The 25,677-nt window shown below is 38.8% G+C and overlaps 1 protein-coding gene across 1 annotated transcript in view; it reads left to right on the top strand.

The window, feature by feature from the left end:
• Positions 1-25,677, top strand: part of NBAS (NBAS subunit of NRZ tethering complex) — a 317,592-nt gene that overhangs the window by 85,053 nt on the left and 206,862 nt on the right. The window contains exons 17-21 of the mRNA XM_082744160.1: positions 1,790-1,941; positions 3,211-3,351; positions 3,609-3,687; positions 9,347-9,451; positions 10,077-10,213. Of these exons, the coding sequence (XP_082600286.1) occupies positions 1,790-1,941; positions 3,211-3,351; positions 3,609-3,687; positions 9,347-9,451; positions 10,077-10,213 (614 nt within the window). The remainder of the gene's footprint in view (positions 1-1,789; positions 1,942-3,210; positions 3,352-3,608; positions 3,688-9,346; positions 9,452-10,076; positions 10,214-25,677) is intronic.

Genomic DNA, 25,677 nt, shown 5'->3' with positions numbered 1-25,677 from the left:
TACAAAATTGTATATAAAATTATTGTACATGAGTAATTAAAAATAACATAATGTGAGAAAGTTTTAAGAAGTTAATGCTTCAACCAAATTGGAAGATAAACTGTTAGTAAGTAAGACACCAGAGAAGAGAAAGCATGAGAAATAATGAAATAAAGGAGGAAGTTCCTTGTATTTCCTTTAGAAGATCAGAACACCAAAGCTGTTTTGTGACTTTCTTTCTTTCTTTTGTGACTCAGGACAGTGAGTTGTGAGTTTATGTGTGCCCATTCAGGGCTTTTTCTGGAACACAGTAAAGGACAATATTGGTCCCTGAAGGAGCTGACAGGTGTTAACAGAGACAAAGCAAGTATATTTTTTATTGGGAGAAATACCTAATTCAGCTACGTAAGTAGGCAATTAAGAGTAGAAGTACTAGGCGAGAGAAGGCGAAAGGTTCACAGGAGAAGCATAAATTGGCCTTCCCTTTTAGGGAGCTTATAATATTTCTGTTAAGGTTCATGTCTAAAATATAAATCACCATAAAGAAGATTCCAGATAAAGGCTGTGGGAACCCAGTGAAAGTAGCAATCATTTTAGACCCAGTGGTTCTGGAAGGCTGTAAAATGAAGACACTCTGAGTAGATTTGAGAGACTTCAGAACAGGCATCCTGGAATTAGAAGAGAGGAAGCTTTTCTTCATGGAACAAATGATATGAACAAATTCAAAGGAAATGAGCATGACTTGTGACATCGACTAAATTTGTCATAATCATCGTTTCATGTCTGCATTAGCACCCGGCCCCCTTACGAGCTCTGTAAGTCAACCCATCTGCCGCATCAGATATTAAACAGCAGGGAACTTTGGGAAATATGATTAGAAGATACATTGACTTGGGTTCTGAAAGATGTGGAAGGGTTGTGATGACTTAGGCTTTTTATCCTTAGGGTAATGGGGAAGTGTTGTGGATTTTTGACTCTTGGAGGCACAGAAGTAGATGGTGTAGAAGGTGAACTGGCATGGAGGGGGAGTATTGGTGGGAAACCCTACCAAGGCAAAGATGTCCTAGGCGTCATGTGGTGATTTCATGCACTGGTATGGAGGCCATAGACCTGGAGAAGGGAAAATGAGTTAAGAGGCATATGAGGAAAGAACTGATGGAATGGAATGTATAAAGGAATGCAGGGTAAGAGTCAAATCTTACTTAAAATTTATAACCACAATGACCCTTTCTTGGAAGAGGCTAAGTCAGGGATTTTGGATGGAGTCGGAGGAAGCAGTTGGGAGGGAGGAATGTGCGCTTGGTCTTTCCAAAGAATAGCACATCATGGCTTTTATGATGAAATTATCATCTACATTTTGTGTTACATCTGATGGTCAAGTAAATCTAGAACGCTGATGCCCTGTGCCTCATTAGTTTTGTTTCAAAGTGCAGCATGGTCGTTAAAATAGACTATGTCTTATCTTGCTTTTCTGCTTGCTGTTCTACTCTGTTAGATAGCCCAAATGCAAACTAATAAGCAGCTATAAACATTTGGGGAGATCTTTTTTATGTTTCTGAAGGAGTCCTGAACTTTGTGTTTCAGTAGAAGAAAAAAAAGAAAATTGTAGGAATCTCATTGTCTGTGTCTCATTCCAGTTACCATTAGGGAATTAGCTTTTTCCTGTCAAGCTTCTCTAGCAGCTACCTGTGGCTAAGGACTAGGGTAGCTCTACTTCCTTAGGTCTAGCTTTATGATTCTGGAAGGCAGTTGTCCTATGCTGTCAGATGTCCTGGGTTCTTTAATGCCGCTGTCTTTTATTTGTATCCAGAGCAAAATAAAGAAACGATCCTGGGTTCTCCATGAGTGTCTGGAAAGAGTTCCTGAAAATGTGGATGCTGCGAAGGAGCTGCTTCAGTACGGACTGAAAGGCACAGACCTGGAGGCTCTGGTGGCCATAGGGAGAGGAGCCGACGACGGCAGGTGGGTCAGAGACAGATCGGGATCCAAGAGGAAAGGTGACTTTGTGAAAATATTAAAGCCAAGGCATGGCAGAGGGTAAACTTTTCTTTATTTAGGTTATCCTGTAATGAGACAGTTGCCTTCGATCAATGCTCCTCTTATCTGAGGTCACAGCTTTCTTTCCTTTGAGTTAAATGTGTGTATGTATGATAGCTTGATGCTAAGAAAAGAGCAGATTCTACAGACCTTTATCGGATGCTGGCAGCTTCTAGCTGTGGGCTAAAGGCACTTACCTGGGAGGGCTTCCCAGTCAGCAGCACCCCTTTGGCAAGTGTGAGCTTCATTCATTTTGTTTGTCTTGGCTTCCTACCTCCTTTAGAGAATTCGAGTGAGTAAATCGTGTGTCTTAGGAAAGCACTTTGTAAACCTGTAAGTACCACACAAGTGTCTGTCGATAATAATAGTAAAGTTATTTGACAGGAGTCATAGCTCGTTAGACATTTGGAATTTTTTAAAGATATAAGTGTGATAATATATTTAACAAGTAAGTACTGTAAATGAGACTGACGTTCATTGTCATTTTCAGGCCTTGTTTTTTTGTACTTTAATTAATTAATTTTCAGTAATCTCCATGCACAGTGTGGGGCTTCAACTCGTGACCCTGTGATATCAAGAGTCCTATGTTTTATGGACCAAGCTAGCCAGGCACCTCATAAATTTAGTTTACTTTTATTTATTTATTTATTCATTTACTTTATTTATTTGTAAGATTTGTATTCATTTGAGAGAGAGTGAGCATGCACAAGAGGGAGCAGGGGGAGGGGCAGAGGGAGAGGGAGAAGCATGGAGCTGGGCTCGATCCCAGGACGCGGGGACCATGACCTGAGCCGAAGACAGACATTTAACCCACTGAGCCACCTAGGAGCCCCTATTTATTTATCTTTTAAGTAAACCATTTTGAAACCTTAAATAGAAGTGATTCGGACTGTAAACTCTGGGCAGCATTTTCTCGATGGGCTGTTTCACATTGGATAAGTATAAACCTCACATGTTTTCCGAAGTAGTTCTCATTGCCATGATATTAAAATTATTGTATATGACGATTAGTGATGACTTTTTTGCCCATCCTGTGGATATAATGAGTGAATCACGTTCCTTGCAATACAAAAGCTTTCTTTCAAATAGTTGCTTCTTTCTGTTTCTATGGAGAGCAACTTAGTGATAAAATCAGCCCGAGTGGGGGAAAGCAGCTTTCACTAATAGCTTTGGGTTTTTTTTTTTTCCTTCCAGATTTACATTGCCTGGTGAAGTAGACATTGACAATATCCCCTATGAGGAGCTGTCACCACCCAGTGAAGAGCCTGCCAGGAATAAAAAGGAGAAAAAGATCAACAAGAGACGAGAACTACTTAAATTAGTGAACTTCGCAAAGTAAATGATTTATGACTGTTTGGTACTTTCTTAAAAATAACTGGTCACTTAAGTGTGCTTTTCATGAGGATTAATTGCTGTGAATTATTCTAGCAACGCAAACCAAATGCAGTTGGTGTTATTTTATCCTCATGCTTTTGTGTACTGTTCTGTCAGTTTGGGGCTCAGTGGAACATTGTTATTTTTATTCTATTCTAACTCGTAGAGAAGTGCGCTTCTGTGTTAATGTAAGTGCCTAACACAGCTATTCACAACAGGTTAACTCTGGAACAAAAAGAACTCTGCCGCTGTAGACGGAAATTACTAACCTACTTGGATCGGCTTGCAACCTATGAGGTAAGGAGTAGTTTTAATCAAACCAATTAGGTTTATTCAGTCTATCATTATAAATGATACTGCTGCCCTAATATCTGACGTTCTTGATCTTTTTAACTATGTATGTTTTGGGAAAAATTCATTTTGTGCAGAAGCAGTTTCTCTTATATAACTGCTTTGGTAAAAATTAAGAGACTGTGGAAGGCAGAAATCATGTTAGTCTAGGGAGCAGAAATACTTTAGCCATTTCAGTGTATCTGTATTTTCTAGGTATGTGATGCTTTTTATTTACTTTGATTTTATATTTTGATTTTAAGGTTATGGCATATAGCTGTCTCCAGTACTGAATTTCGGTATACACTGGGTTTTAGTAATCCTAATATGAATATTTCTGACTCATTTTATTTTAGTGATTTGCTAGTGCATTGAATTTAGTTGGTTGAACTTTGGTCCTAACTATGGCCAAAATGAGACACTTCAACTTTATTTTTGTTTGTTTGTTTTTATTTTAATTTATTTTTTAAATTTCTTTTCAGTGTTCCAGAATTCATTGCTTTTGCATCACACCCAGTGCTCCATGCAAAACATGCCCTCCATAATACCCACCACCAGGGTCACCCAACCTTCCACCCATCTCCCCTCCAGAACCCTCAGTTAGTTCCTCAGAGTCCACAGTCTCTCATGGTTCATCCCCTCTGATTTCCCCCAACTGTCTTCTCTCCATCTCCCCATGTCCTCCGTATTATTCCTTATGCTCCACAAATAAGCGAAACCATATGGTAATTGACTCTCTCTGCTTAACTTATTTCACTTAGCATAATCTCTTCCAGTCCCGTCCATGTTGACCCAAAAGTTGGGTATTCTTCCTTTCTGATGAAGGCACAATATTCCATTGTATATATGGACCATATCTTCTTTATCCATTCGTCTGTTGAAGGACATCTTGGCTCTTTCCACGGTTTGGCGACCGTGCCCATTGCTGCTATAAACGTTGGGGTACAGATGGATCTTCTTTTCACTACATCTGTATCTTTGGGGTAAATACCCAGTAGTGCAATTGCAGGGTCATAGGGTAACTCTATTTTTAATTTCTTATGGAGTCTCCACACTATTTTCCATAGAGGCTACACCAACTTGCATTCCCACCAACAGTGTAAGAGGGTTTCCCTTTCTCCACATCTTCTCCAACACTTGTTTATTGTCTTGTTGATTTTGGCCATTTTGATTGGTATAAGGTGGTATCTCAATGTGGTTTTGATTTGAATCTCTGTGATGCCTAGTGATGATGAACATTTTTTCATGGAGACACTTGAACTTTAAAAAAGGTATACTTTATTTTTATTTCTTTAGGAACACAAACACTGACTGTTTCCAACATTCAGATGTTGTTAAAGGTATTTCAGGAAAAATACATAGTTTAGGCTGCTTTTTCACATGACCCTCACAGCTGACATTACCCAGAAATTGATATAAATTCCTAACTTTTTTAAAGTTTGACTTGACTTGCAGATTACTTCCTCCATCTATGTTAGTCCTCCTTTCTGTGGAAACAGCTCTCTCGGCTCTTGGTAATGGCACACAGCAGGTGCTCAGTAAATGTGACCTCTAATATTATGATGCTTGTCCCCAGAATAATGGAGATATTTAGTACTTCTAATGCCTATAGGCAAATCTAAAAGCATTTGATTTCCTACCTGCTAATAAAATAAGTGTTTTCAAACAAAATACCACTGATAAAAGAGGGCTGTTTATGGTTACTAGAAAACATGATAGTTATACAAATAAGTTGCAAAAATTTTTTAATAATTTTATCTATGGGTACAACTAGTTTGATTGTTGGATGGTCCTGTTATTTTAAAGCCTATTGTTTTACTGTACTGGAGTTTTATTTTGAGGTAATATATAAAAGCATGTTATGAGCTGCAGAAGGCAGTACAGATAGGGTTTATTACATTGTCTTAGCCTTTGTTTTACTAAATTTTATTGATTTGAGATCTTGAAGAGTTCCATGAAATGTTCAGAGTTTGACTATTCAGTTAATTTTCTTTCATTCCCCTTCAGTTATCGAATTGCTGTTTCCCTATCTGACAGTTGGAAGTATGTTCACTAGTGCCTGGTTTAAAGTATTTTTTGAGCCTACTTTCTTGGAGAATTAGGCTAACTAGGCTTTCGAGAAGTAGGTGAAGTTGATGAATTTGGCTGTTAAAACTTAAAAATGAAGATGTTCAGACACAGTAGCTCACCAGCTAGATAGTAGTAGAGATAGGCATTGCATTTTAATCCTGAGGCAAGCTTATTTTATGAATCCTGTGATAAATTAGATAAAAGTGGGTTCATTTCTATGTGACACAAGTGCCTCGTAGGTACCAGCCATCATGGCAGTGCTGGAGTTGGAGATAAGAACAAGGAAGTGTCCTGGAGTCCACATTATGTAGGCATAAATGGTGACAATTATGCGTGAAGAACTTAGGAAAGAACGTGGTGGAGAAGGGCATTCGGTTTTTCCTGGGGACGTCCTAGAAGACACTATATAGGAAGTGTCATCCCAACTAGTCCTTAAAAAAAAAAAAAAAAAGGTAAATTTAGGGGACTGGGGAGTGCTGCTCTAAGGCAGACATGGGAGCAGAAGCTCCAGAAAGGTGTAGGGGTTTTGTCTTGGTGGCTGCTGTATCCCCAAGCTCAGACGGGTACCTGGCTTCTTGAGGAGCTCAGCAAATATTTGTTGAGGCAATTGATAGGTAAGAGACTACCTTAAATATCAGCACGTTTGTTGAGGACTTATTGTTTGTTGGCCACTGAATCCGGATTATTTCCCAGCAGTCTTTCAGGCAGGTAGTGTTTTCCTTCTAGTGTTATGGATATGAAAGCTGAGGCTTGGAGAAGGAAAGTGATTTGCTTAAGGAGAAAGCAGGAACTCACAACAAGGCCTGCCGGATTCGTTAGCCTGTGCTGATAATCTGATAATCCGCATGCGCTGTATGAAGAAAGGGGGTGGGGTGTTCCTGACTGAGTGAGCTGGTGGGGGGAGCTGGGCTACCAGGGAGCCCAGCACAGACGGAAGGGAGAAGAGGGGGTTAGGACAGTTTCTGGCCACATTTGAAAGGTTTCTCATGCTGTGTGAGGAGTGGACTTGAACTGCAGGAGGTGGAGTGAGTTTAGGGAAGAACAGGATGTAGAACAGTGATTGTAGGCAGCTCCTTCTGAAGTTTTGTTTCAAGGCGCCAAGAAGATTGTGTATGTGAATTTAGGAGTCCCCCCCCCCCATAGAAGAAAGAAGTAATTGTTTGTATGCTAATGGGAAGGAAGCAGCGGAGGGTGAGGAGGAATTTATCCAACAGGAGAAAAAGGCGATAATGGCATGATTATAGAAATGGGATTTGGAGCATGAACAGGGTTTGGGGAGCAGATGGCTATAATTTTTCTGTTGTAGCTGAAGGAAGGAAATCCTGTTGGTAGAGATGCGGGTAGATGTGCGGTTTCAGTGGGTGCGAGTATCCCATCTAACAGTGTCCATCAGAGTGTATGAAGCAAGTTTTCAGTTGAGAATGGAGACGGGATAGGTGTTGGAGGTCTGGAAAGAATGGAAGAACGGTGGAGAAGTTTCTAACAGCACAGGGGAGCAAACATGTTAGGAAAATGTAGTACCGTGGAGGGACGGCACATTTGAATTGAATTTATAAAATGTCCAACCTTCCTTAAAGGATGCAGAAGAGTATAATGAACCCGGGTGTACTCACTGCCCAGTTCAACCATTCTGTGAATCTTGTATCTTTTACTCTCGACTCCTGCCTTTTCTTTCAGCTAGTTGTTTTAAAGCAAATCCTAGACATCTTATCATTTCACCCATACTTATGTGTCTGTAACTGGGAAAGAATTAAAAAATAACCCAATAACATTATTATTTCTAAGAAAATTAGTAGCAGTTCCCTAATATCCTCTCCTATCCACTTCATGTTCAGATTTCCCTAGTCACCTCATAGATGGTTTTCCAGTTGGTTCGTTTGCATCAGGATTCCAACCGTGCTGAGATCTTGAAATGAGAATTGCCAGCTTGATTTTGTGGTATTTTTTCAGACTCCTGGTACCTTGTAATCAGGGTTCTTAGTTGCCTTGGATTAAGGATGAGGTTTTGCCAGGTGAGTATGATGAAGGGAAAGAAGCGAGGAATTAAAGAATTCTCTGAATGGTGGACCAGGGACTAAGCTGGTTGGAAGGGATAAGAGACTTGTAGGAGAGAGAGCAGGTGAAAGATGTAGGGTCAGTGGGCCGGAGGTCTCAGTGACATTGCGGAATTGCTGGAATGCCATGTGTTGGGTTGAGCTGGGGGGGTGGAGGAAGGATCAGTTGCTCAAGAATCCATTGTTGGACATGGAGATGTCCCAGAGATTTCCTTTGGGGGATGCTAAAGAGCTAGGGAGCTGGTAGGATGCATAACTGGGGTGGGACAAAGGGAGCAGTTTTTGTGGATGGGGAGTCCGGGAACTGAGATCATTTTTGAAATGTTTTCTTCCTTGGTTTCCATGAATATGTGTTAAACAGCCCCCCCACCCCCTCCTGCCCTTACATCTCTGCTTCTCCAGCTCCTGCTTCATTTGCTTTGCTTTTCAGATGCCTATTCCTGACCTTCCCTTGTCCTCCACCACATCCCACCTTTTTTTTTTTTTTTCCTTTTGGGTTGATCCTTTAAATGATGTTGTACCTTAAGGCTGTTTTCATTCAACTTGATCTCCCTTGAAATCAGACTCACTTCTGTGTTAGTAAGTGTGGCATGTATGTGACTCACCTCGCTCCAGAACTCTTGATCTAGCCACCTGCCTTCTGAGTGACTCCTCCTAGATGTGCTTGAGTTCCAAGCCTAGCATATTTGCCAGTGACCTTCTCGATGCCTCCCTCCCCCCCACCTCCTCCACACCTCCTCCTTGTCTCTCTCCTACCTCAGTAAATGAATTCAGTCAATAAGTAGTTATTGGTTACTTATTATATGAAAAGCAGACTGCTGGGGATCTGGGGTTCAGCATTAAGCATGACAGACAACGAGCCGTGGGCAGATCCTTACTTGCAGTTGCCATGGCCATCCTGTTTGTGTTTTATGTCCCAGCTTTGGGGCACCCCCGGGAAGCCTTCCCCCATCTTCCCAGGACCAGTTTTATAGGACTCTCCTTCGCCTGTTCCTGTGTACCTGCTTGTTCCCACTAGATTTTAAGCAGTTTGGAGGGCAGGAAATGTGTCCTGCTCATGGCATCACTGCTGCCTATCATAGTGCCCCTAGTGCATAGTAGAAGCTCAGTAAATATTTGTTGAATGAATGAATGGTTCAGGCTGCATTTTACATCGATCACTAGCAGCCGTGAAGTTAATGCAGGTGTTCATACTGCACTGCCATGTATAATGGTGGCTTACTTGTTTTCAGCAGGTGGTGGGTTTTGGTTGTCTTAATGTAATTAATTTTTTACTGCCCATTTCATTTACTTCTTAATTTTTTTTAATTCACAGTATTTATAAATACAGCTATTTTCAAAATAAAGGCAAGAATGCAGATGTACTACTTCAGTTAACAGTTGATAGTTTAATTAATTCAAGGCTTATTTATTTAGGGAGGCAGAGTTGTAAAGGTTTTTAATATTTTCTTGTCACCCATATTTAAAAGCCTTTTCATTATGAAGTCGCTGTTTCCCCTCAGGAAATCCTAGGAGTGCCTCATGCATCTGAACAGAGATATGATGCTGAATTCTTTAAGAAGTTCAGAAATCAGAATATTGTTCTCTCAGCAAGAACTTATGCTCGGGTAATTTCTTTTTTGTAAATAAAATAATTATGGTTATTAACACTTTCTAAATCTCTGAGCCACACAGTTAATGTTATTGCATGCATTTACCATCATTTCATTTTTTGTTTTAATATTAATGTAGAGAAGATGGAATTATATTTTTAAAAATGTTTATTCATTGTCCCTCTGCCCCTCCCCCGTTCATGCTCTCTCTCTCTCTGGCAAATAAATAAATCTTTTAAAAAAAAAGGCGGGGCACCTGGGTGGCTTAGTTGGTTAAGCTTCTGACTTTGGCTCAGGTCATGATCTCAGGGTCCTGGGATCGAGCCCTGAGTCCTCGGAAAGTCTGTTTCTCCCTTTCTGTCTGCTCCTTGCCGTGCTCAGAGTCTTTCTCACTCTCTCTCTCAAATAAATAAAATTTTAAAAAGTGTTTATTCATCATTCTGACTTTGAAAAGTAAGTGATTTTTATAACACTAGGTTGAGAAATGTGATGCAGACTACAAAGAATTAGAAATATTTCAAAGTACCTTAAATCAGAACTGCATAAAAAGTTACTTTTAGGAGTTTGAATGTTGTCCTACAAAGTCATTCCTTTATTTCTAAGGCTTACAATGGAAACTTACCCCTTGCTGTTTATACAGGAAAGTAACGTACAAGCCCTAGAAATTCTGTTCACTTATCATGGATCAGACCTGCTTCCTCATCGCCTTGCCATTCTCTCTAACTTCCCAGAGACCACTTCTCCACATGAATATTCTGTTTTGCTGCCTGAAGCTTGGTATGTGACTGGGTTTACTGAATTTTACCTTCTTTTTAAATCATAACAGTTTTTTGTTTCATGCTAAATAATTTGAATTAAACAAAATTAACTTTAAAGTAATCTCTTTAAACTTTTTTCTGATTATAAAATTATTTTTAACTTATTTTTAAATGACCTCAAAGCCAAAATGTGTCTAGCATAGGAGGATCACCTTAACTTAATGAACATGAACCTTACTTTTTATTTTTTTAATGAAGGCCTTTTGATTTTCCTGGTGTGTGCTCCATATGTTTTTATGGTTAAGAACAGTTGTTTTGTTTTTGTGGTTTTTTTCTTTCTTTCTTTTTTTTTTTTTTTTTTTTTTTTGGTTAAGAACAGTTTTTAGGATAAGTGTCTGTGAATTAGATCTTTTAGAAATGAAGTAGTTCTGAAAATATCAGGTGGTAGGTCCAGGGGACTCAGAAACATCTGAATCTTGACTCTTAATAACTGTTTCCCCCCTGTGAAATTGTAGTGGGAGAAAGACAAATGGGAAATCAAAGTTCCCTTTAATTATTAATTGGACGATGCTCTTTATCTCAGTTCAAATCTATTTGAGAATTGGGTCACGGTGTGGGACATAGACTCTAAGTTCAGTGGTCCTCATTGTATCACCCAGTAGGTTTGTGGAGGCCAGAATGTTTCTTCATGAGAATGAAGAAAAGAGAATAAGTTTGCCTCCGTGCCTAGCTCAGAATGGGTAGGTAGGCTATTAGCTCCAGGCCTGAGGCCGAGAGGAGTGCGAAGGATACTCCATGTGTCCGTTACTGCCCTGAGGTCAAAGGCAAGACCGTGACCTTTTGCATCCAAAGAGTGAACTAGGTCAGTAAATGTGAGACTTTTACGTCTACTAGTAAATGTGGCTCAGTCACTGATTTGCATGATTTATATCCTTTCAGGATTTTTTTGAGTTTGCTTATCTTTACCTTGAATTGCCAGTCCCTGTGCTACTTGTTCGTGTTGCATATGTTGAGTAACGTGTGACTTGATCTATGAAGTCCGCCCGTGATCTTAAAACGCTCTAAGAGATTAGGACCATTCCAGTTGAAATCATTGTTACAAATTTTAGGTACTGGCAACTTAACTCTTTTAAGGGATGTTACTGGAATTCAGGGGATCATTCAGCTTCCTTCTTTCTCCCCTGTCACCCCCACGCACTATCCTATTTGTAGGCTTGGGTATCGATGGTGAAGGTGAAGATTTATAGAGTAATCAGTAGGTATTTCCTACATAGGTATTTGTGGTTTCTACTTTTGGTATTATCCCTCTTATTACCGAGAACTGAGATTTACAGAGGTTTAGTAATATGACTCTGTATAAAGTACGGCCAAGACTTGCAACTTATATTCGTTTGTAGTTGTAGATCAGGAAGCTCAAAAAACAAGTTCTAATTCCTCATTTTGTACTACTCTTGGTACTAAAAAAAAAGTCTTTGTCATGCTAAAAGTGAACAAAAAGAAGTTTAAGGTGCTCTTTTCATTTTTATATGATTTCTTTTATATCCTTATAGTGATATGTAAAATGTATTTTGTGAATGTATATTCATAGGTATTTTTGAATATAATTTTATTGTTTTCTTGCTCTCTGCAAAATAGATCTAATCTGAATATAAATGACTTTTTTCCACTATAAATTGTTAGTACAGAGAAGGGCTTTCTCTTAAAAAAGACGGGGGTGGGGGGGTGGGGGGGAGGGAGGGAGAGAGCTATCCTCTCTTGAAGTTTCTTTTTTTTAAAGGTAATCTGTCCTCAGATTTGAGTTCATTGTAGTTATTGTCTCCTGATGACTGCTTAGATAAACATATGATTTTCTGAGATTTCACAATTGGTATGCAAAATAGTTTTACAAGGCCCAGTGCTGGGTTATCTCTGAATGCCCTCTGCTTCCTTTACTGGCTGTTGTAACCAATTTAAATTGTGACAAATACTTGACCTATACCATATTATAGCAGAGGGTAATAGAAGATAAGGTTATTCAGAATCATCATGTTGGGATATGTTGCTTAGACAAATTTTGAAAAGACTGGTTTTTTAGGAGTCTTTATATTCATTTTATTTCCTTAATCTTTAAGGAAATAAAGATTTTTGTTTCTCAAGAAAGTCTCATTGAGTGTAGTTTTGCTCTAATTAGAAAGAATGAGGAACAACAGTAGGTTATAACAGTAATGTCTGTCTCCTTATGATTTTATGTGGCTGCAAAGCAAACCCGTGGTTACGTTTCAGGCGTAGCTTCTTCTGTGAGGTCTTCCATACGCTTACTCCTTTTCCTATATTTTCATCATTCTTTGTTCTTGTTCTATAACCCTTTTACAGTGTGTTTTTAGTCAGTCATTTTTAGTTCAGCTTTTCTCCCTCTTGTTTCTATTGTTTGTTTTTTTTTAAGATTTTATTTATTTATTTGACAGAGAGAGAGATCACAAGTAGGCAGAGAGACAGGCAGAGAGAGAGAGAGAGAGAAGCAGGCCCCCCTGCCGAGCAGAGAGCCTGATGTGGGACTCGATCCCAGGACCCCGAGACCATAACCCGAGCCGAAGGCAGTGGCTTAACCACTGAGCCACCCAGGCGCCCTTGTTTCCTTTTTTAATAAGCAGCCAACCTTAACCCAAAACTAACTCTTTAAGGTGGAGACCATCTCCTCCAAATTTTTGGATTCTCATGGCCTAGGGTGGTGCTTGTGTAGTTGAGTCTCTGAAAATGTTTGCTGGCTGGGTCAATTAGGGCTCTTGTGTCCATTTATAAGAGAGCTCAAAGGCTGTCCCTTAGAAAGGAAAACAGAATAGACTTCTTACCTCTAACAATGGAGGTGCCCTGGTTAGTGTCTCACTGAGGCTCCGATGGCCTTAATTCCCGAGTCCAGTACTATTTTAGGGTTAAAGCCTGACTCTTGCCGGGCTTGAAGTTTCATTCTAATAGATGCGTGGATCAATAAGACCTATTTATAGAAATCATTTCCTTTTTGAGGAAATTTATTCTTCTTCGGATACTTGGTATTTATTTTCCAATCACTTTCAAGTCAGAGCAGCACAAAGTGTCTGTTCTGTTGGAACAGCAGTGCTCTCGTCCCCACCCACGGTGAGCTGGGCGCTCTTTGTATGCCTGGCTCTGTGGGAGGGATTCTGAAGTGAGGAAAACATGCTTTCTCTTTAGCAGAAATTAATCAGGTATGTTTGAGCCAGCGAGAGAATTGCCTGCATACAGCATCGTGCTTTCAAACTGAGAAGAAATAAGAATTGAAAAGACTCTAAATACATTTGCAGCCTTTTCTGCCTTTTTTTTTTTAAGCCTCTTCAGTTGCATTGTTTGAAAACTAATTTTTCTTCCTCATTTAGTACCTTCAAGGACGGTAGAACTTTCTGTACACATGCTCGATTTTCTCAGAACGTACATACTGCGCAGCAGCTGCGTCTGTGTCATCCCGCTTTATCAGCCTGTCAGCCCCTCCACTTGTATTTTGCAAGAAATGACTTTTCAGTGATCTGTTAGATGGTTAGATGGTTTGACACCAGGTACCCACCTCGAAGTGTACGGCTCCCAGAGGCAGCGTGGCTGTGAACTCTGCACGGTCTTCAGCTTACCCTTAGGATGGCATGTCCAGTCCTGCGTTTCCTCCCCTCCGCCCAGGACCATGGCATGCCTGCTGCCACCCTGGCGCCTCGTGGCCACTATGCCTCCTGCCTGGTGCGCCCTTCTTCCATATCTTCGGGTGACCAGGCCTCTTACTTCTTCTGCATCTCCTCTCACAGGTCAGTCTCCTCCTCTGACCACTCTCGTTCCCTAGCCTCGCTCCCTCCCACTGCTTGTGCCCTAAGCAGGTGTTTCTTCCCCGTACGCACACCTACCATCCTATGGTTGGTTGTCCTCTCTACTCTGCCTCATATCTCCCTTGGCCACCCTATTTATGATTTTACCCTCACTTCAAATTCTCCTTTCCTGCCTTATTTTCTTCCTAGATTTTATCACCCCTACCTTAGTTTGAGTTCTATTTATTTATCCTGTTTTCTACTTCGCACTTGTGTTTTCTTCCCTTCCTTAGCCCCTGCCGCATTTAGAAGATCGCCTGGCACATTGTAGGTACTCAGTAACCACTTGTTGAGTGAATAAATGAATGAATGAGTAGCAGATCCATAAGGAAAGGACCTTGTGTCTTGTTCACTGTGTAGAGTGTACATGGGAGGGTAGGTAGGGTTTTGCATTTTAGAGTCCAAGCCATGTAATATCTTGAGAAGTAATAGTAAGTTACATCAACAAAGTGGCCTTTTACTTGCCCCATGTTGAGATTCTGTAGGCAGAACTTTCTCTTTGGCATTTACCCAAAGTTTGCAGTTTTGTTTGAACCAAATTTGATGAGTGTGATTGCTGGGAAATTTCTGTGGCATGTGTTAATTTTGTGGGTGATATTGTCACTCTTAAGTTATCGTGTGTGTTGGCAAATGATAAAATGTGAGCAAGTTTTTATAAAACTTCGAAATTACATTTTCTATCATAGACGATACGTTTTTTCTTAGCTATCTATCATTTGTTGTTGTTATAAAATGTGTATACTTCATATTCGAGTGGACTGTTTTAGTTGAAGTACAAAGGTGATATTTCTTACTATATTAGCTTCCACAATTTTTGCTCATAGGTTTTTATAAAAGGGATTTTTTTTTAACTTTTGGGATTTTTTTGTATTTATGGCGTGTTTTAGAAAGATTATTTAATTTTTTTATTTTATGCCTTTTTTCCTATTGTAGAATCTTTCTAGAATGGTGGAAGTAACCTGGTTTAAAAAGTTGTATTTTGAACAGTTGACTGTTGAAGTAGGATCAGAGTAAGAGCTTTGATTCTAGAACCAAGGTGTCTAGTTTGTGTTTTTTGGATACCATTTCTTAGATGCACCTTAGTCCTCTCACTTGTCAGATGGGCATGATTGTAACACCTACCTCTTTGCATTGTGAGAATGCCTAATGAGTCAGTGTTTATACAACACTGAGAACAGTGTGTGGCATCAGGTAAATGTTACATAAGTATCAGCAGTCATCCTTAATGCAGAACCTTGACTTTCTCTAGTTGAGCCTTGGCTTTCTCTACTTCCTATGCTTACTGTTTTAAAATTTCTTATTGGAATAATTTTATAACTGTAGAAAAGTGGAATGGAGAATACAGGGTGTTTCTGGATACCCTTCACTGGGCTTCCCCTTTCTTCCCATATAATCATAGCACATTTGTCAAAACTAAGACACTGTCACTGGAGTAGTCAGTTCTGCTATAACACGCCATAGGCACTCCTTTAACGATTACTGGCTATGCAGAACCTTGCAGTGCAAACCATGGCACTGATGGGAAAAGCGGGATTAATGGTCCAGCACTCAAAAGCTTTGGTCGGTGAAACAAAGTTAGGAACTTAAATGAAAGTCCTCACATATTTTTACATGTGTTACATGGGTAACAGACATCCAAATACTAAAATATGGCACTTACCTTAAAGCCCTTAGACACTGTACGTGGAAGTGGGTGTTGGAAGAGTTGTACTCGTGCGTTATTGGGGAATGGAGGAAGGGGGGGTGGTAAGAAATTCGGAGAAAAGTTGTGCCACCAGCTGTGGATGGCGGGGGAGCTTCCTAACACATTCTGGAAACTGAGCTTGCTGGTAGATGTTTGGGTGACCCTGCACGTGTAACTCGACGTGGCTGGGTTTGTTTTTCTGTGTGTACAACATTTGTTATGGATGAAATTGGGTGTCAGCAAATGTGAAATTTGTGTTATTGTTATGGTCAGATTGTTCCCTCGTATATATCATTTGAACAAATTTGCACCCTCAAAAATGTATAGTGCAACAGACTACACAATAGTTAAGTAAATGACAGATTTATTTGGATATAATTAGTTTTTCTGCTAATACCCTTTTTCTGTTTCCAAATCCAGACTAGGATACCACATTGCATTTAGATTTCATTTATTTTTAATATGTGGAAATAAACTCTGCTGTACATATATGTCAGTCAGGAAATTCTTTGACACCTATATTTGCTAGATAATGAAAATTGACACTCATATTTATATTCCTGGATTATTTCCACATCAGTGAGGAAAGATTGCATTTTTTAGTGTATTTGGGGATATTGCAATATTTAAAATATTTTATAGTTGTAAGTGATAAAACTGGATTGATGGAAGTCAAATATCCGGGAGATATTTGCCCCTGTCCTAGACTAGCTGTTACGGTAGTAACTTGGCAGTTTGTTTGCTTGTAAATATCTGAGTTCAGTGAGATTATTTGGTGATTGGAAGTTTGGAAAGCGCGCTATAACATGCAGATGCGATTATACTTGTGTGAACCGTAAAAGTGTGTTGCAGATGCTTGTTTCTTTTCTGAGTTTGTGATTGCGAGAATTATTTGTTGGCTTCTAATCATTCTCTGCCTTCAGCTCCACAGTAATTTATGTGGCATCCCATTAAGGCTAAAAATCACAAGGGGTGGGTAAAAGACATCAAGTCATTCGCTGTTTAGATCATAGAGGATGTCAGCCTACATACCGGCCTATTTAGGAACTGCCCTTTCTCTAGAGCATAGAAATAGAAAGCACTTTCTTTCACCTGCGTTCATTGAGAGCAACACTGCAAAACAGTACGATGGATTGCATGACTGGCAGAAGCATTTCTCCCCATGACCTGTAGACCCAGGTCCTCTTTGCGCCACGCATGCTGTAACACATGTTTGTCCGTGGCATTTTATTCCCTTGCTAACCCTGAATCACCTGCTTTTCCTAGGCCGTAATCCCTTTGTGGCGCGCTCTGCCCCACTTGATAATGCAGTAGGGTTTAAACTAACTGTGTTCTTTAGCAGTTTGATTCAGAATGAATATGTCTTTTGTGCATTTGTGGGTCCTATTTTTGGCTTTGTTTTTTTTTTTTTTTTTTTTTTTGGCTCTGTTAAGTGCAGGGATAGTTAAGACCATGTGGCCATTATAAACTTTTTAAGTTTTTAGAAAAAATTTTAATTGTAAAAAACACATAACATTAAATTTACCATTTTTAACCGTTTTTCAGCATGCAGTTCAACAGTAAATACATTGACATTGTTCAGCCAGTTTCCAGAACTCTTTATCTCGTGAAGCTGAAACTCTGTGTCCATTAACAACTCCCTATTCTCCCCTCAACCCAGCCCCTGACCAGCACCATTCTGCTTTGGGTCTGGATGAAACTGTCTACTCTAGGGGCCTCCGAGAAGTGGAATTGTGCAGCGTTTGTCTTTTTTGTGGCTCTCTTATTTCACTTAGCCTAATATCCTCAAGGTATAATACACTTTCAGTAAAATTAATATTATGATTAAATAAAATTTAGAGTGGCTTGCCATCTGTGGGTCATTTTTTTGTTGATGCTGCAAAAGTACTTCCCAAATGAAGTAAAGGATGAAGATGAATTCTAGTTTGAGATGCAAGGTTACCATTATTGCCTAACTTCCTGTGGAAAACCTTTTCTTCGTCTCTTGGTGGTAAAGAGGGCGTACAAACTGAATGGAACTAATGGTATCTCCTGTAACATTTTGTTTTCTAAATCTTGGGTTTGAGTAGCCAAATATAGAGACTTTTTCTATAATTACAACAACATAAAATTTATGTCCTAAAATAGCAAAGCATCAATATGTATTTTATTAAAATTCTCAGTAGGATGAATTTGATTTCAGTCAAATTGATTTTCTCTTATAACTTTATTTTATTTTATTTTTTTAAAAAGATTTTATTTCTTTATTTGGCAGAGAGAGAGAGAGAGAGAGATCACTAGTAGGCAGAGAGGCCAGCAGAGAGAGAGAGGGGGAAGCAGGCTCCCTGCTGAGCAGAGGCTGAGATCCCAGGACCCTGAGATCATGACCTGAGCTGAAGGCAGAGGCTTAACCCATTGAGCCACCCAGGTGCCCCATCTCTTGTAACTTTAATCAGTAATAAATAATTTATCCTTTGATAATCAGATGAGACTGTTCCCATTCTTCATAATGGAAAGATTAGGTAGAGGTTTACTTTTTACTACACTGCAGTTTCAAATTGTTGATGCGTTGAAATTTTACATTAGTTGGTGATCTTTTTTTTTTTTTTTTAAAGAAATAATTTGAACTATGTTTTCGTTGAAGTCAGAGTTAACCCTAAGCGGCTTTTAAATCCAAGCTATAAAGTTTTTTTTATTTTCCGTGAAGAGCAACAGAAGACTGTACCAGAATCAATTAATGGTGGCTAAGTTTCATAGTTTTAGGAATATTCTGGAAGTTTCTCCCCCATAAGAAACATATTAATGTTTCTTTGAAAGCAGATGCTGATTTTTGAATTTTAATCTTTTTTAAGTGGAATTTATAACAAATCATGAGTACCTTTGGAACTGATTTAAAGATTAAAGCATTTCCATATTGCTTTATCTTATTTCATTTTCACAGAAAGAACAGTTTGAAGAAGATGGAGGAGGCATTTGAGATTGTGTGATGTGAGTCAGATGTGGTCCCTGTCATCAGATAAATGTAGTAGGGAAGATACCAGGCAGGTTAGGTCAGAGAAAGCTATCTTTAAAATATATGATATAGGAGAAATACAGGTAGGTTTGGAGATGGGAGAGATTACTTTTCTGTTACAAAGGAGATAAATCAGGAAAGCCTTCTGAGAAGAGGGAAAGTTTGCTTTAGACGCTGAAAGTTGAGTGTGATTTTCGATATTGGAAAGTTTGAGAAGGAGTCATCTATTTACTTACTCATTTCTTAAAATTTTATTTATTTATTTATTTAAAAGATTTATTTATTTATTTGACAGACAGAGATCACAGGTAGGCAGAGAGGCAGGCAGAGAGAGAGGAAGGCTCTCAGCAGGAGGAAGCAGGCTCCCTGCTGAGCAGAGAGCCTGATTGATGCTGGGCTAGATCTCAGGACCCTGGGATCATGACCTGAGCCAAAGGCAGAGGCTTTAACCCACTGAGCCACCCAGACACCCCAAGGTTTTATTTATTGTTTTGATAGAGACACAGTGAGAGAGGGAACACAAGCAGGGAAGTGGGAGAGGGAGAAGCAGGCTTCCTGTTGAGCAGAGAGCCTGATACGGGGCTCGATCCCAGGACTCTGGGCTCATGACCTGGGCTGAAGGTAGATGCCTAACAACTGAGCCACCCAGGCGCCCTCGTCTGAATATTTAACATGAAGTTGTTTTACCCACTCAGTCTTCACCTGGACAAAAGATGTTCTCAGTGAATTTGTTAGTTGAAATGAAATGAATTAATGCACAGGATTCCCAGTAAACAATCAGGAATCTGGTTTTCTTTATGTTTTTATGTAGCCTGCTCCTGTTCATAAAGATTTCTTTTTCTTCTCTGAAATTGTTAAAAAGCAGCCTCTATTGGTCATTCTATTGGTCATTCCCATTGTAATTTTGTTGTTGGAATGGAAATATCGCCTAAACTGTAGCCTGGATGATAAAGTAATTATGGAAAAAATTGGGGCATTGCATTCACTTGTTTGATTCTCAAGAGAAAAATCAAAGTGTTTCTTTTCCCTTTAAAATTGAAAAGTTGATTAGTTATCTAATCAAAATTCAATTCCCATATGTGCAGTTTATATCTGAACTGCTGTGAACAAAGAGCAATAAATTGGTTTGTATTTTAGGCTTGGAATAAGTATTTGGCCTTCTGTGGGGAGAGGAGTGTAGAGAGTACTTTCCAAAATGGGCTATGTTGGCGGTTTCCAAATCCAAGACTAACCTGGTGTTTGGATCAGAAAAGAAAAGCTAATGGCCTCAACTGTCTGGGAGCAGGGTCTGGAGCTGGCACTGGGATAATTGGTTTGCTTGTCTCCTGGCATTATGGGCCTGTTAGATCTTGACTCAATTAGTTCTTGTTTTTCTATTTATATAAAGCCACAAAATGCATTTAGGGTAATTTCTTTGATTAAGAAGGTGGAAATGAATTTTATTTCGCGGATTTTTTATGGCTTTGGAAAGTATGTTGATACTGATATTTGTAATGTATTTAATATCTGAGAAATACTAAAGAAATGAAGGTGTACTGATTTGTTCATTTTCTCTTTTGAGTATGGAACTTTTAAAAAAATATATGAACCAATTTTATGTTTCACATATAATTCTCACAGCATATTTAAGGGATAAATAGGAAAAGGATTCTTATCCTGCTTTCAGGGCAAAAATTTGAGAGGCATAGTAGAAATAATATGTTGAAATAGGGAGTTATTTTAAAAAATAATTTTAATTGCACTGTCATTTTAGTATATATGTAACACTGTCAAATGTTTTTAATATGGCTTAATGCGGTTCAAAGTTTCTGATTTTACTTGAAATTAAGATCTATTTGAGAGGGTACTTGTTTTTTAAATTAATGAACTCTCCAAAAAATCTGTTACTAGATTCAGCATTACCTCATGGTACAAATGATACTCTTTTCATGGAGATGAGATTTTTCTTTCCTTATTCATTTTCCTCCAAACTTTAAGTACCTTGCCCAATAATTCTGAACATGTGATCCTTAAGTAGATTATAACATCTTCTGAATGGTTGAATTCCCTTAGGGAAATAGTCCCTATAATTCTTCTTGATCACACAATGTCTTTTCTAGTCAAGATTTCATTAATATGTAAATACTTGTCTGTAACAGCAGTGAATCTCTTTATCACACTATATTTAATTAACATATAAATAACCCTGTGAGACACTTTCCCAATTTCTGATCTAGACAAGCCTGTTTAAATATTGTATTTGTAATAAGAAAAATTCTAATAAGAATCAAATTCATATTTCATACACAAAATCCATGCATTATTTTAAGGAATGTTTTGACCTCCATATGTACCCAATTTTTAATCCCAGAAGTTTTGATACTATATGTAATAACTGTAGGAAAAAAACTGCATGACTTATGTAAATGTTGGGATCACGTGACATGGTATTGCCATCTGTTTGAGGCAGAGAAGTGGACAGTGGTACTCTAGGAAAGCAAAGGCTTTTTGTCAAAAACACGGGTGTGTGTCTTGGTCCTGAGACTTTGCTAGCTAACTGATACTTTCCCAAATGTGTTACATTTGGGAAGTCATTTAGCTTCTCTAAACTTGCGTTTCTTCATGTGTGGGACGGGACATTGTGGAGGTGTCCTGACGCTCGAGTAACGTGAGCCATGCCCCCTGCCACTGTTCGGAGCATGGAGGTGGGCTCCGGTGTCCGCCAGTGGTTAGAGTAGCTGAGGGTATGGCAGGGCGTGGTGGCAGCACCAGTGTCCATGGTGTCATGTCACAGATATCTTCTAGCTCAAGCACATTAAGGAGACTTACAAGAGACTGATGAAGGAACAAAATGTAAAATTAGAATAGGGAATATCCCTCCCGATGACAGTGAGGCGGTGATGCTCCTCTAGGACAGCTCCCCTTTCCTGGGATCAGGTGCCTGTGGTTCCGGATGATCAATCAGGGGGTTGCATAGTGAACCTTATTTCGAATGCATTTTTAAAGGTTTTATTTTCGCTTCATATTGAATTCCATATACAAGAAAATGAATAAGCCGTGAATGTACAATTTGGGGAATTTGTGAAGGAGTTGAAGAAGAATGACATTATCAGCGTCCCTTATACCCTGACCTGTTTACCCTCTCATTGTCCCCTCATCCAAGAGGACCACTACCCTGTCTTTTGACGCCACAGCTTAGTTTTGTCTGTAAAAGAATTGGAGTGGCCTATGTGGGCTATTTCGCCTAAACTTTGGAAAAGCCTAATTAACTATTCTTACCTCTCAGCAGAGCTCGGATTTATGTTGTCTTTCAAATTAAATACTTTTTTAATGCTGGATGTACATTGGCATTTTGTCTTTTTATATTTAAAGTGTGTTTCTTATAGAAAATGTACAATAGGTCCTTGAACAATGTGGGTGTTACGGGTACTGACCCCCCAGTGCAGTCGAAAATCCATGTGTAACTTTTGATTCCCCAAGAGCTTAACTACGAATAGCCTGCCATTGACCGGAACTTACCAATAACATGAACAATCAATTAACACATATGTTGTATGTATTACATATTGTATTCTTACAGTAAAGTAGGCTAGGGAAATAAAAATGTTATTAAAAGATCATAAAGAAGAGAAAACAATTGCAGTACTGAATTGTATTTATGGGAAAAAGAAATCTGTGTATAAGTGGAGCCACATAGTTCAACCCAGTGTTGGTCAGGGGTTAACTGTAATTGAATCTTGCTACTTAATCTGGTAATCTTTGCCTCTATGTTGTCATACTTTGGCTATTTATATATGGTGGAGAGTTTAGTATGGTTCCATTCAAAGATGACCATCTTGGTATTTGTTTATCATTTGTTCAATTTATTCATTGTTTGCCTTTTTCTCTTTTGCTGCCTTCTTTTGAATTGGTTATTCTTATAATTCTATTTAATCTCCTTTATTGGATTATTAGCTATACTCCCCCCCCCCCTTTTTTTTCTTTTGGTGCTTACCCTAGTGTTTACAGCATAGGTCTTTAACTTATCATAGTCTACCTTCAAATAATGTAGTAGAACTTCATGTATAATGTAACGACCTTGCCCTAATGTTTTTCCATTTATCTCTCTGCTGGCTTTTGAATGATTTTTGGCTTCCACTTTACTTTTACGTATGTTATGAACTCCACCATACATTTTTATCATTTCTGCTTTAATCAGTAACTTTTAAAAATATTAAAAATGTGCTTTGTATTTGCACATTTCCACTGCTGTTCATTGCCTTTTGTAGGTCCAGATTTGTATCTGGTATCAATTTTGTTCTGTCTGAAAGGCTTTCTTTGGCATCTCTTTTAGGACTAGTCTGCTGGCGATGCATTCTCTGCTTTTGTATGTCTGAAGAAGTCTTTGTTTTGCCTTTGTTTTGGAAAATACTTTTGCTGAGTATAGGATTCTAGCCTGTCATTTTTATCCTTTCAGTTCTTCAGAGGTGTCACTCCGCTGTCGTCTTCCATTGTCCTCCATGAGGCTGGTTGTCATTCTTACCGTTTCTCTTGCCATCATGTGTCTTATTTTCTTTGTTTTTAAGATTTTCTTTGTAACTAGTTTTGAGCTTTTGGATTGCGATGCACCTTGATGTGGTTTTCTTCGTGTTTATTCTCATTGCTGCTTATTGACTTCTTTGAATCTACACCTAATTTAGGAAATTCATGCCAATTATTTCTTCCAGTATTTTTTATCTCCCGCTATCTCCCCGCCTTAATACACACACTCTTTCCTGGACCATCACTTATATGTGTGCTAGCCACTTGCTCTTGACTTACTACAATTCTTTTTTTTTTCCAGTCATTTTCTGCTTTTCATTTTGGATAGTTCCTATTACTATGTCTTTTGTAAACTTGACTGCTCTTTGCTTCTGCCATTTCTGCCCTTAATGCCATTGGTGTGTTTTCATCTGAGTGGCTGAGATTTCATTCCTAGGAGTGAGGTTTGGACTTTTAAAATATTTTCTATTTCTATATCATGTTATTGGTGTTTCTGGATCTGGTTTAAGAAATTGATAATTCTCCCAGTTATGGGCCATAATTTCCTGCTTTTTTGTATACCTGGTATTTTTTACTGGATGTCAGACATGCAGGTTTGTTCATCTCACTAGCTGAGTTCCTATCACTGTTGTTATGGAACCTATTTTTTCCTTTCCCATAATGCATTGTTTATTTCATCACACTGTGTGTGTGTGTGTGTGTGTGTGTGTGTGTGTCTCCGTCTCCTCTAAGGTTGGCTTCTCTGTGAAGTTGATCTAAGTGAATTTCTTAATTTATAATGAGTAAAATTAATTTGTAAAGGGTTTCCTTGATTTGAAAACCATAGCAAATGATCTAGCAATGCAGTTATAGGGCTAATGATTTGATATTGCGTCTTGTTAAAAACAATCTCGAACCCGTTTTTTTATTCCAGGGTCAAATCCTTCTCCTCTTCCTGTGTCCTTCCTGCCCTTCTTGTTTCTGATTGTGTGAATGAGTGTTGGTTAGGCAGTAGGAATCTATACTTAAACATAATTAGACCCATTTCCTTCAAATTCTCTAATGTTTTGCTTTCTTTCTCTTCCTGCAATCTCTAATTTAACTTTGAACTATATGTGTTAGAATTCCTTGCACCACAGATACGTAGACCATTCATTGTCTTCCCAACCACAGCCTGTGGAATTGACATCAGAGTCTCTCTGTCTTCATTTCTGGGATTTTCGTTTCTTTAGTTGCGATCGTCTATTGTCTGCAGTGTAATTTGGCCTAGATCCAAAGAACTCGTGGTGGTGAAAAGATTTGTACCACAGTGTCTTAGGGCAAACCACCTTTTGTGCTTCTTTGTTTAGCTAAAGCTCCGGACCTTTCTCATTTCTCTGTGCTTCTGTGTGTTCACACATGGGCACAGAGCCACCTGCGGTATACGGCATCTGCACTGTTGCTGTTGCCATGGGTCTACAGTAGGAGATTGTACAGCCCATTTCAGAAATTTTAAACAAACCCTAAAGCACATTGTCTAAATCTTTAGCTACAGAAAAAGCATATTGATCTTGAGCTGTACATCCCCTGTGGTTTAGTGGTTGTTTTGTTTACTAGTTTGTTTTTTCTTCTTCAGTCCTTCAGTTCATCCATCTATCCATCCATCTGTCCATCCAGTAAGTATTTAGCAGGGTTTAAATGAATGCCAGGTATTGCTCTAAGAGCTTAAAAATGACTCAGACTTTGAAGAGCATCTAGTTTAATAAAGGAACAAGACACAAATAAATAATTATACATATCTTAGGTGACTTATGATGGGATTATATCTTGATAAATCCATTGTTGAAAATACTAAGTTGAAAGTTCATTTGGTACACCTATCCTACTGAATATCATAGCTTAGCTTAGCCTACCTTAAACATGTTCATAATACTAACCTACAATTATGCAAAATCATTTAGCACAAAGCCTATTTTATAATAAAGTGGTGAGGATCTTAGGTAATTTATAGAATACTGTACTGAAAGTGGAAAATAGAATGGTTGTATGATTACAGAAGGGTTGTAAGTAAATTGGGTGTTGTCCTTAGTGGTCGGTCACATGGCTGACTGGAAGCCTTGGCTCATTGCCACTGTCCAGCATCGTGAGACCATATCATAGCGCGTAAGACTAGTCCAGGCAAAGATCTGACTTCAGAATTGAAAGTACAGTTTCTACTGAATGCATATGCCTTTCATGCTGTTGTAGAGTAAAAAAATTGTAAACTGAACCATTCTAAGTTGGGAACCATCCATAATTCTGTGCAGTGATAGCAGTAACGGGAGTACATACAAAGCTTAGTAATGTGGAAGAGAGTCAGGTAAGCTTTACCTGGGAATATGATAGAGGGTTTCAATTGTTTTTCCTCTAAGAATCACCACATTGATTGAGTCAATTAAAGACAACATTGTAAATATGCCTGCCATGAATCAAACTTCTTTTCTACCCATTTGGATGAGATTAAATGCTGA

This window comes from Mustela nivalis, assembly GCF_964662115.1.
Source record: "Mustela nivalis genome assembly, chromosome: 8".
Classification (NCBI taxonomy): Eukaryota; Metazoa; Chordata; class Mammalia; order Carnivora; family Mustelidae; genus Mustela; species Mustela nivalis.
This window is presented reverse-complemented; position numbering and strand designations above follow the sequence as displayed.